The 11769-nt window shown below is 66.7% G+C and overlaps 1 protein-coding gene across 1 annotated transcript in view; it reads right to left on the bottom strand.

The window, feature by feature from the left end:
* MROH1 (maestro heat like repeat family member 1) overlaps nt 1-11769 on the bottom strand; it is a 44434-nt gene that overhangs the window by 2030 nt on the left and 30635 nt on the right. Inside the window, 6 exon segments of the mRNA XM_077758123.1 lie at nt 7-153; nt 584-698; nt 970-1107; nt 3230-3426; nt 4004-4169; nt 6885-7039. Of these exon segments, the coding sequence (XP_077614249.1) occupies nt 7-153; nt 584-698; nt 970-1107; nt 3230-3426; nt 4004-4169; nt 6885-7039 (918 nt within the window).

Raw genomic sequence — 11769 nt, forward strand, 5'->3', positions numbered from 1 at the left:
CCTCACCTTTTCCGGGGAGCCGGAGGCGACGTTGGCCAGGCCTCGGAGCACCAGCCGCCGCACGCTGGCACACGTGTCCTTCTGCCGCGCCGCCAGGTTGTCCAGCAGCGACTCCAGAAGCATTAGGTCGTTCACCACGTTGGCGGCGAGCAGCTGGAGGCAGAGGTGCCGTGACCTCCTGCGGCCACGGACACCCCCACCCCCCCGGCCACACCGGACCCCCGCCACTGGGCGCTCACGCGTGTCCTGTGAGGAGGGGACGCGGCCAAAGCCCACCCGGGGCCTCCCTTGGTTCTCCCCAGCGCCCGACCCCAGCCGCACCCGGGCTCCCAGTGCTGCGGCCTTTGGGCAAACTTTTGGCGTGTCAGCCACAAGGGGGCTTCCAAGGGCGGCTGAGGCCTCGGCTGAGGGCGAGTCCCCCTCCCCTCCGCCCGCACAGCTGAGGCCACTACGGAGCAGAGTGGGGTTGTCACCAGGCCTGGGCCTGTGGCCTCCGGACCCAGCAGCACCAAGCAGGAGCTGGGCGATGGCCCTGGCTGGGGCGGCTCGGCGGCCTCCCCAGGCCCGAACAAGGGGCAACTACCTCGGCCAGGAAGGCTGTGGAAGTGACCCTCTGCGTCTCGTACACGCTGCTCTGTGTGCACACGAGCGCCTTCATCACCAGGGGCAGCCGGGGGCCTGCAGACCTGGCCATGGCGCTGGGGGAAGGGGCCACGTGCTGTGGGTGCTGGGGCCTCAGGCTGCTCCGAAGCCACCCAAGTCTACATCGTCCTCTGCCTCCCAGCCTGTTTGGCCAGAGCCTGGGGTCCATAAGGCCCTNGTGTCAGCAGGGCCAGGAGCTCAGAGCTGCCTTGGTGGCCTCTCCACCACTTCCTCGGCTCCCCGGCGCCCCGAGTATCGCCTGTCAGAGCCTGGCCTCCTGGGCCTCGGCAGCGCCGGGGTCTGTCTGCAGGGGCCCAGGCCACCTACCTGGCCAGGCGGGTGACGCCTTCCTCGTGCCCTGCTGAGCTGCCGAGCAGCTGCCAGCCCCCCTCCAGCTCCATGCGCTGCACCACGTCCTCGCTGCCCCCCCGGAGCAGCATGGCCTGCAGGGCATCCACTGCGGAGCTGCAGGATGGGGGGGGGGGTTAGGGAGGGTGAGGGCAGCAGAGGCCCTGCATGCCGATCCACCCTGTGCCCCCCACCCCTCCGTGCAGATTCCTGCCCCTGGGGAGCGGACCCCCCCCTCCCGGTGGGCAGTGTCCCCAGGACCATCGGGAGGCAGGCAGAGCCGCCAGCAGCTTTTGTCACTTGCCTTAAAGACCTTTTAATTAAACTAAGAAAGAAAATAGAAAATTGTTAACAAAAGTGAACCCAAAAGACAGGTCAGTGCCTGTCGTGCCAGGGCAGCACAGGGTCTCCAAGGCTGTGGCCGTCGCTACAACGCGTCTGGCCTCCGACATGCCTGACGCCCTGAGAAGCGGGCCCTCGTCCTGACCTCTTGAGCCCCGTTCTCGCCTGTGTACGGCCACACCCACCCTGGGACACCCCGGAGCCCAGGGAAGGGACCACAGGTGGAGATCTATGCGAGTGAGGAAGGGCCCCCACCTGGGGCAGGACGAGCCGGGCTCCCCCTGCAGACTCAGAGCCAGGGGTGGGCTCAGCTCTGCCCCCCGCCTCCCCCAGCCCTGCAGGCACTGGGCTCTCCGGCTCCCCGGCTGGTGGGGCCGGAGCCCGTGGGGCCCGGCTGCAGTCCAGCCTCTTCCCCAGCTCAGGCAGAAGGACTCGGGGCTGGCAGCGGGCAGGCCGCAGGGGCACGGCCCGTGGTGCTGGGTCTGCAGGGAGAGCGGCACCCGGGAAAAGCTCACAGGAAAGCCTGGGAGAGCTTGGCAGGGCTCCGGGAGCCCCCCGTGGAGGGCCTCGGGGCCACGGCAGCCCTCGCCCGGTGATGACCTTGCCCTACGAGTGGCCCTAGGGTGGACACTGGACCTGACGCGGCCAGGAGCCAAAGTGGGGGCATCCACCAGCAAGGCCGGCAGGTGCTCTGCCTCTGACCGAGAGAGCTCAGTCAGGCCGGGTTTTGGCTACGTCAAGCCCAAAGCGGGGAGACACAGGTTTGGCTGAGAAGTGGGCTCCCAACTTAGATGAGGGCGCGCCCTGGCCTGTCCACCCCGCTGCACAGGGTCTTTATGGATGTGGCCTGTGCCACGGTCTGACTTCCTGGCTGCCAGGCCTCCTGCACCTCCGCCTGGCCCTGCACACGTCTCAGCTCAGGGCGTGGCAGCCGGGGACACCATAGCCCCCTCGGCTCACGAGCCATGGCGTGCAGTCCCGGCAGCGGCTGCTAGTCCCCTCACTCCCCTCTGTGCAGAGCCGGGCGGGCACCCCTGCCCCAGTGCACAGGCCGCTCCGGCGGTGGGGCAGCCTCAGCGGGGCGGGGCGAGCTGCCGCTGCCCCGTCTGTCCCCAAGGGGCACGAGCCACGTCCGACCCCACGTGCCTGGAATGGGTGGGGAGGTGGCCTGAGCTGTGTCCCTCGGGCTCTGGAGGGCCTGGGGGGTCAGCCTGTCTGGCCTGTGGCCCAGGGCAGTTGTTTGCGGCCCTGAGGGGCCACTGTGATGGGCCTAGGGCTGACCCTGGAGATGGCCGCCCAGGCTGCTGACGCCCTCCACCCACAAGCAGCCCCGCCCTGCCTGCCCTGCTCACTCGACAGACCCCACCAGGGTCCCGTACCCCAAAAAGGGCAGCGGGGGACGGTGGCTACACAGGCCAGTGGTGTGGGGCTGGGGGGCTGGCCCTGCAGGCAGGCCCTCGGGGGAGGCGGCAAAGCCATGCAGACTTGCAGCCTGGAGAAGGGGCTCTGACGGGGGGTGCGGAGGGAGCAGAGACCCACAGCTGAGCACCGAGGCTGCAGATGTGGGGGTGGGGGCTCAGCCCCACCTGCACCCCAAATACCCCCCCGTAGCCCCCCCTTCCGAAGGGTGACGCTACTCTGGACCCACCCGAGTGTCCCCACACAGCCCCTGTGGGCCACTCCCCCAGTGCCCATCCCAAACATGGCCCAGGGAAGCCGCACCACTGGCACGGACGGTGTGGCCTGGACACCATCACCGGGGTGCAGGGAGGGGGTCCCAGCTCCCCAGGCCCCCAGGGCAGTGCCCGCCCTTCCCCGCTCCCCCTGCTAGGATGCCAGGCAGCCGCATGCTCACACGCGCACGATGCCGCTGGGTGGCCTGGGAGGACCCAGTTACCTGCAGGGCTCGAGGCTCCTGGGGGCCAGAGCCGAGCCCACGCTCCTCCTCTCCTTGGCCTGCAGGCTCCGGGGCAGCAGGACGCCCAGAGTGCAGCTGACCCGCAGCAGGAGCGTGGTGAACAGCTGTGGGTACAGCTCGAGCACCACAGGGCCCGACGCCGGGACGCTCAGGACCTCGTACAGGGCACACGTGGCCTGGGGACAGGGGCTGCTTCAGGCTCAGTGCTCCCCTGCCCCCAGAGCCCTTTCTAACGAGGCTGGTGAAGGTCCTCTGCGCCCCAGAACCACGCCAGCCCGAAGCCCCTGCTGGCACGCGCCCTGTGTTCTGGGGAGGAGTGGGGGACCCTGGAGGGCGCACCCCAGACAAGGGCTGCTGCCCAGCCTCGCTTGCCCTCTGGGGCGGGAGGCAGGCACAGCGCGGCACGACCCCCTTGGGGACAGGCGTCCGACCATCTGCTCTTGGCTGCACAGCAGGAGGAGGAGGAAATTCTCGCAGCTGCTTTTACTGCTGGAAACGTGGCCGAGCCAGGCGTGCTTTCCCCGCGGATGAAACGGCGGTTTCCCGTGGGGACCAGCACCTGTGAGGCCTTTACGAGCCGGGCTCCGGGCCGGCCTGGCTCCGGCGCCCCCATTAGCTGCCAGGTGCCCGAGGGGTGGCGCCCAGGCCCCCTGTGGGGTCCTCCCCCCCCCCGCCAGCAGCAGCGCGGCCCCCTCGCCGTGCAGGGAGAAGGCAGAACGGGGTGAGGCGCGGCAGCCCCGGGGCCCCACTCACCGCGAGGGGCAGCAGTGTGGCCTCGCGGCCGGGAGAGCTGCTCAGCAGGAAGGCCCGGGTCTCCTTGAACGGGACGTCCCTGCTCACCTTCTCCAGGAGCAGCCCCAGGACCTGCGCGCTGAGGCTGGGCTCCGTGGCCAGCGCCCGCCAGAGGCTGCAGGTGTGGCTGCCGCGGGGCAGAAGGACAGTCACCTCCAGGCCACCGCCGGCTCCGCCCCACACCCCACAAGACTCCAGGGGCGGGACTCTGGGCAGGTGGGAAATGGCGCCCCAACCTCACATCCAAACAAACCCATCGGTCCCATCCCCCGACCGTGGGGACCGATAACAGTGGTGAGCGGCGTGGGGAGAAGAAAAGTCTCTGCCGTAACAGAGGCCCTGAGGTCCCCTGGGAGCTGCCGGAAGCAAACAGGTGGCTTTTCTGCATGAGACAGTGTCACAGCCTCGGAGTGTGACCGCCCGGAAGCTACAGCTCTTCAGGCGCTAACGGACAGAAACGACAGCCTTTTGATATTTAACGGGAACTGGAAATTCTAAAGATTGATAAGCGCCTTTTTAAATTTATTTTGAGAGAGAACAGGGCAGAGGGACAGAGCATCCCAAGCAGGCTCCACACTCGTCACGGAGCCCAACTCGGGGCTCAAACTCACAAACTGAGTTCACGACCTGAGCCAGAAACAAGAGCCGGTCACTTCAGCGGCTGAGCCCCGGCAGGTGCCCCTCGAGCGAATCTGACAGGGAACCCGCGGCCCTCAGAAACGAGACCGAACGCCATGCTCGGCAGCGGCGCCAGCCTGAGCAGAGCAGGGGCGAGGTGGGAAGGCAGAGGGTCGGGGGGAGAAGTCAGCTTGGAGTCCGCAGGGGAAAGACCACGGTGGGAATTCAGGAGCCGGAACAAGAGGCCCGAGGGGCGGGGTGACCAGCGGTAACAGACACCCGCTGGGCATGTCCCAGAAGCGCGGGGCGCGGGGGGCGCGGGGCGAGGAAGAGGCCGGCAGGGGTGAGGGACGGACGACAGACCCGCAGACTCAAGCAGCCCAGCGGCCAAAGTAGCGGNGGCGCCAGCGACGAGGGCCAGCGGGCTCCCTTCAAAACGGCAGCACCAGCACGTCGCGTGGGAGCCAGGAAACAGCCACGCGGCCCCTGCGGACACCAGAGCCTGGCCCGATGGGAACCCCGACTCTACAAAGTAACACCCCGGAGGGCGGCCAGAGCCCGTGTCTCCCGACGAAGCAGTGGCGCTGGCCGCCCGCAGAGTCTGCAGGATCGACTTCAGGCGAAGAAAAGTGACGGGGCCGAGATGCCAGCGGGAGGGAGGCCGTGCCGCGCACTCGGGGGACAGCGGGGACGGGGCAGCACGCCTCTGACACAGACACCACGTGGAAGCAGACGGGTGTGCGGCAGCTGCTTGGCTTACAGGCAAATTTTAATTTCGTGTGATTTTCACACGTCAGGAGGTATTCTTTAAAACTTGTTTTCTAGGGGCGCCTGGGTGGCTCAGTGGGTTAAGCGTCCGACTTCGGCTCAGGTCATGATCTCACGGTTCGTGGGTTCGAGCCCCACGTCGGGCTCTGTGCTGACAGCTCTGAGCCTGGAGCTGCTTCAGATTCTGTGTCTCCCTCTCTCTCCGACCCTCCCCTGCTCATGTTCTTTCCCTCTTAGAAATAAAAATATTTAAAAATTTTTTGGGGCGCNGTTTAAAAATTTTTTAAAATAAAAAATAAAAAAAATAGAATTTGTTTTCAAACCATGCGTAAGTTTAAAATCCATTCTCGGCTCACCAGCCACACGGAAACAGGTGGTGGGCGCATCAGACTGCCGGGCTATGACCGTTTGGCCCTCGTACGCAGGCGGTGTGGCGCCTCGGCGGTGGCACAGTCCTGCACCCCGGGGACAGTGCGCTCCGCCAGGAAGCCAGGAGAAACTTCCATATGACTCTCTTTACACTGATTCTAGTTGAGGTTCAAGATCAGGTAAAATGCGTGTCTGACAACAGCAGTCAGACAGCGGTGACCTTTAGGGGCTTCAAGAAGGGGCACGCGGGGGCCCCGGGGGGACGGCCACCTGCGGGCCGGGAGCCGCCGCGGTGCTGTCAGCGTGAGCTCTTCGGCGAGGAGCAGAGCGCAAGTGCGTGCGCAGAGCCGGAGGGGCACCGACGGCGGGCGACACGTGGCCTGTCCTGTAGACGAGGACNAGCACGAGAACACAAACAGGGCGGGCGACCTCCCAGCTGCCGCAGGGAAGACCGGCCTAGAAGGAAGGCCCGTCAGGCGCCAAGAGACAAGATCAGAAGAGACCAGGGCAAGAGGCGGCCGGGCTGGGGCTGCTCTCCTGTCCCACCGCGACGGCGGGGGGTGCAGCCGCTGACGCCGGAAGGACAGATGGACAAGGAAAGGTTGGCAGGGACGGGATGGAAGAGGAGACGCGGGGTGCACAAGGCACCCTTGGGGGGGCGGTGGGCGAGACAGAGCGCAGGCCCGCCCGCGGCACACCCCCAGAGCAGACGGGAGTCAAGGAGAATGAGGGCACCCGGCTGCGGGGGCGACGGGACGGCCGCCGTGGGGTCCGAGACCGGTCCCAGCCACGGGCACCGCAGAGGCAGGACCAGGGCAGGGGCCTCGGCAGGGAGGGGTCCTCTCCCCTGACGGTCGCGGACAGGAGCTCGGGAGCTGGGCGTGTGTGAGTGGGGGTGCGGAAGAAGGGGGGCTCACAGATGGCGGCAGGCGCCCGCAGAACAGAAGCTGGGGCAGAGAATGCAGGAGGGGCGCCAGAGCGCCAGGCGGGGCAGGCGGGGCCCTCGAGTCCTGCGCCGGGGCTGGCCTTGGCTTGGAGCCCGCAGGCGGGGGCCCCACCACCCCACAGGCCGGCAGGTGCAGGGTACCTGTCGAAGGGCAGGGGGCTGCCCAGAAGGCTGGACACCACGGCGGCGCAGTGCTGGGACGCCAGGAGGTACACGCTGTGCTGCGCGGCCTGCAGGACGTGCTCCTCTCGGGTCTCCTGCAGCTTCGAGCGCAGCACACTCACGATCTCGGGCACCTGCGGGTCACGGGCCACGGGGGTCAGGCCCTGGGCACACCCGCTCCAGCGCCATCAGCCCCACTGGCCAGGGTCACAGGAGGGAAATCCCACGGGACCACGGCCGGCCACTGCGGAGAGAGAAGCCGCGTCCCGGTGCAGGGACCCAGACTGCACGCGGGAGGCCACCAGAGGTGGAGCGGGCGCCGGTGCACAGAGCACGGAGGCTGGGAGCCACGATGACCCCTCATGCCCCCACGCGGGGACATCGGCCCCGGCCCCTGGAGGCAGCACGCGGCCGTCCTCACCGAGCGAAGGCGGGGGATGCGCTGGGACAGCGAGGACCAGGAAGGGGACACGCACTCCTCAGAGCGAGACTGCAGGCGCCTGTGCCCCAGCCCAGGCCCTGGCGCGGCAGCTGGGCCCTATTCTGGGCGTGGGCTCGTCACCCAGGGTCCCTGGGGAGGGGGTGCCAGGCCCCACCACGGGGATCCCCTACTGCCTCGCCTGCACAGCTGGTAGACACCTCGGTCCGAGACGACGACAGGCAGACAGCTGCAGGACAAACCCCTAGACGGGGGCCGTGGACGGTGGACTGGGCCACCTCCAGTGCCCGGGCGGAGCTGGCTGAGGGGCCCGCCGGACGGCCAGGCAGCAGGAAGGGCAGGAAGGAGCGCCTGCTCGTGGCAAGCGTGTGGGGGACAAGCGGTGCGGCTCTTGGCTGTCTGGGGGCTGCGGGAGGGCAGAGGTCCCCGACCGGGGCCACAGGGACCCGTGTCCTCACCACGGGTTCTCAAAGGACCTGTCACCATGAGGACACTGTCCGTTCACAACTGTGAGAGAGGGAAGCGGACGCTCCTCCCACTGCCCTGGCTTCCCGGGCCCCCGCATCTCCCCGTGAGAGACCCCTGGCCGCGCCCCCTGACCCCGGCCCCGGGGCCTCTGGTGGGAAGTGGGTGTTTTCCACACCAGCTGGGTTGGGGCCATGGGCCCTTCCCGTCCGAGTTCGCTGCTGAAGTGGCCACAGCCCGCAGCGCTCCCCGCTCCCCCCGGGCTCCTGGCCTGGGCACACGCCTTGCTCGTGCACTTGAGTTTCCCGTCCCCGTGCGCTGTAACCACCTATCTGCCCCACGCGCGTCCCCCAGGGCGGATTTTCGAGCCCAAGTGCGGCGGCTCTTCCTTCTGCTGCTTCGCGGCTTCCTCTCCTGGACGTTGGCTCTTCTCTGACTCGTCTCGTTGGAGATGCTTCTAGTTGGTTCAGCAGGTTTATCTGTCTTCTCTGAGGTCTTCTTGCTCTGGCGGATTTCCTCCAGCAGACAGAACCCACTGGTGCGTGCGAACAGCTCCAGTCAGGACAGCTCGTGCGCGTGGCGGCAGGCCCTGGTGCTCGGCTGTGGGGGACTCTTGGGTCGGGGTCCGCGCCCGTGAGCCAGGTCCGTCCGGTGCCGGATGAGAGTCTGTGTTCCGACGGCCCACGCACCCTTCGCCTTCACCGGCCGCACACCTGTGCCCTGGGCCGGGGTCCGTGCCTTCGCGGCGCTCTCGCTCTCTCGCCGTGTGCTCTTCACAGTTCCGCTGAGGTAGGCCTCACACCACGCAGTCTCCCCCTGGGGGTCTTCAGTACATTCACAGGGTCGTGCGGCGTAGGGACACTTCCATCGCCCCCAAGGAAACTCTGTGGTAACCACCCCCCCGGCCCTGGGGACTCACACACTAGGCGGCGTTTGGCGGCTGGTGTATTTGCACCATGTTTTCAAGGTCATGCACATGTAGCGTGTTTCACATTTCATCCTCTTTGGTTGCCGAGTGACATTTCAGCGCACAGATCGGATGTGTTTTAGTTACGTTTATTCACTGACGGACACTCGGGTCCTTTGGTTTGGCCATGAACACCATGAGCGTCTGCGTGCAATCTTTGCATGGACGTCTGTTTCTGCTCCTCTTGGGCATGCGCCTGAGCTAAGAGCCGCTGGGTGGGAGCTGCTGGAAGCTGCCGGAAGGCCTTCACCGTAGCAGCTCCGTTTTGTTTGCACAGAGGCCCCTCTGACCTGTTTCCCTGGACTTCCCCAGCACGTCCGTCCGTCCGTCCGTCCGTCGCAGAGGGGACCCTCATCCCCCCTTCCCACATGACCGAGACAGGGGCCGCCACCCTCCCGTCCGCCCTCTGCGCTCGGTGCTACGACGTGCTCTGTCTCACCACCATCGCACACTGGGGCCGGGCCCTGAGTCCAGTCACGCGTCACCTGCCAGGACACAGTTTCTGATTCCAGGTCAGAGAAACTTAAAGCCTAACAGTGGCCTGGTGCCTCCAGGAGCCCTGCCGCGGTGTCTCAGGGCCGTGAGCTCTGTTGGGGGCACGATGCCCGGTGCCCCGTCACAGGGAGCCGGACGTGCGGGTCCCAGACGCGCTCAAAGCGTGCGCCTGGCAGTCAGAAATCCCACTCCGCGGGGGGGCGGGGGGTACATGCCGTGTTTGTGCGCCGAGGCCAGAAAGGGGATGTGCCTGCGGCAGCACCGAGTGCCCGCCGACCAGTGCGGCACGCGGGCCGTGAGAGGAGCCCGCGTCTATCGTGAATGGGGGGACTCGAAGCTGTCAACCTCCAAGAAAACAGGGCAAAGCTCCACGTCAATGGACCTGGTGGTGATTTCTTGGCCGTGACAGCAAGAGGACAGGCAGCAAGAGCGGAATCCAGGCCTGAGTCGGGTTTAAGGCCTTGTAGTGCGAGGGGCGCCTGGCGACTCCTGACCTCAGGGCCGCAGGGTCGGCGCCCACGGGGCACGGGGCCCTCCTATAAAACGACAACAATGACAACTTCCGACGTCACAGGACACAAGCAACAGGCTGAGGAGGCAGCTGCAGACGGGAAAACACTCGTGGCTGCCACACCCGATACGGCCTCGGGGTCCAGGACACGCGGAACCGCACAGCCCGGCAACGACGAACCTAACAACGTGATCTGAAAATGCGCGAAGGTCACCGACAGACAGGTCTCCCAGAAGACAGACAAACGGCCGACAGGGCATCAAAAGATGCCCGCCATCAGGAGTCCTGAGGGAAGTCCAGTCAAAGCCATGCGGAGGCGCCACCTCACACCCAGCAGCACGGCCACGATCAACAAAACAAAAATCAAAACAACAGCAAGTACGGGTGAGGACGCAGGGAAGGGAGCCCCTGGCGCCGCTGGCGGGACGCGGAGCGGTGTGGCCGCCGTGCAAACCGCAGAGGCTCAACACATTCCCAGAGGACCATACGAGCCAGCGCTCCCGGCCGTGGGCAACTCACCCAAGGGACAGCTGTCCGCACACCCGTTACAGCCACACAGACGCACAGAGCGCGTGCCCCTCTGCTCACCCGGAGTCCCCAGGGCGCCTCTCCACCCCTCAGGTCCACGCTGGGGAGCCCTGCTGAGTGCGAAATAAAATCCAACCTTCCCCCAGCAAGCCCACCACGGCTGTGCCCTCCTCCCACGTCCAGACTCTGCCACCCCCGCCACCCCCGCAGCCCTTCGCAGGCGACTCGTGAGGGGATGCTCTCCTGCCCCAGGGGTCATCGCACACAGCGCTCTGGTCACCTGGCCCTTCCTGATGCTCTTCCATCTTCTCCATCAGCCAATTCCCATTCGTCCCTTCCTGAGAAAGTATTTGTGATGTGGGCACATCCATGTGCATACGTGTGCGCGCGCGCGCGCCTCTGGCACAGACAGTGTAAAGTACTTCCACAAATCAAAAAGCACAGACAACCCAGAAGAAAAAAGGGCAAGACACGGGTGTCTTCAGTTGTGTACAGGACGCACGTACAAAAGCATTCAAGTTCACAAGCGCTCAGAGAATGCAAATCCCACTCACAGGAAGCCGTTACACACCCACAGGAGAGACCGGGAAACAACACTGGCAAGAACGTGGCCTCTCCCGTGGGCCCGGGCCTCCTCCTGCCGCGGCCCCAGGAGAAACGCACCCGCACGCGGCCCACGTCAACACAGCCCATCCCGGAACCGCCCGCGCGTCGACTGCAGCTGGCAGCCCAACGGACCTTGACGCGCGCGCTCGCACGAAGAACAGTATGTGACTGAGCGGGGTGCGGGCACAGGTGGCGATGTGCGTGGCCTCGCCCCGGCAGGGGCGGCACACAGGGCATAGAGGGTGTGACCCCACCTCTGCAGGGGACGGGCCAGCCGGGGCCCCACGCTGCAGGGACACGGTGGGGGCTCGTGGGGTGGCGGCGGGGGGGCCGGCCGGTCAGGAGCGGGCGGACGTGCGTGCGTGTCCGCGGGAGCCCCCAGGCCTCCGGGGCTGTGCCGCCGGGCGGGCGTTCCAGCAGCCACCTGCGCCCCGGAGCCTGCCTCTCACCCGCGAGGACCTGAGCACCTGAGCGGGGGACCCGCACTGACGCGGAAGCCGCCTGCGCTCCGGCCGAGAGCACACGGAGGTGACACGGTGAACGGGGGGGCGACGAGGAGCAGGTGGCTCACGAGCGTCCTGGGCAGGGACCCTCTGGGCCGGTCGGCCGTGGGAGTCCCCGAAAGCCAGGAGCAGAGGGCCCGGCCAGTGCCGACCCGCCGCGGGGCTCCGCACCCAACATTTTCCTTCCCTTTCCTCTTCTCCCCTCAACTTCTCACTGGTTACTTGTGCCCGACTCTAACCCGTCTTCAGTCAGAAGATAAAAGCTTGAACTTGTCAGGCCCGCAGGAAGGGACAGAGCAGTGTGCAGTGCAGAGCAGGGGAGGGAGGCAGGGGGAGGCGGGGGGGGGGCC

Source organism: Crocuta crocuta, unplaced genomic scaffold (genome assembly GCF_008692635.1).
Source record: "Crocuta crocuta isolate KB4526 unplaced genomic scaffold, BGI_CrCroc_1.0 scaffold327, whole genome shotgun sequence".
NCBI classification, from domain to species: Eukaryota; Metazoa; Chordata; class Mammalia; order Carnivora; family Hyaenidae; genus Crocuta; species Crocuta crocuta.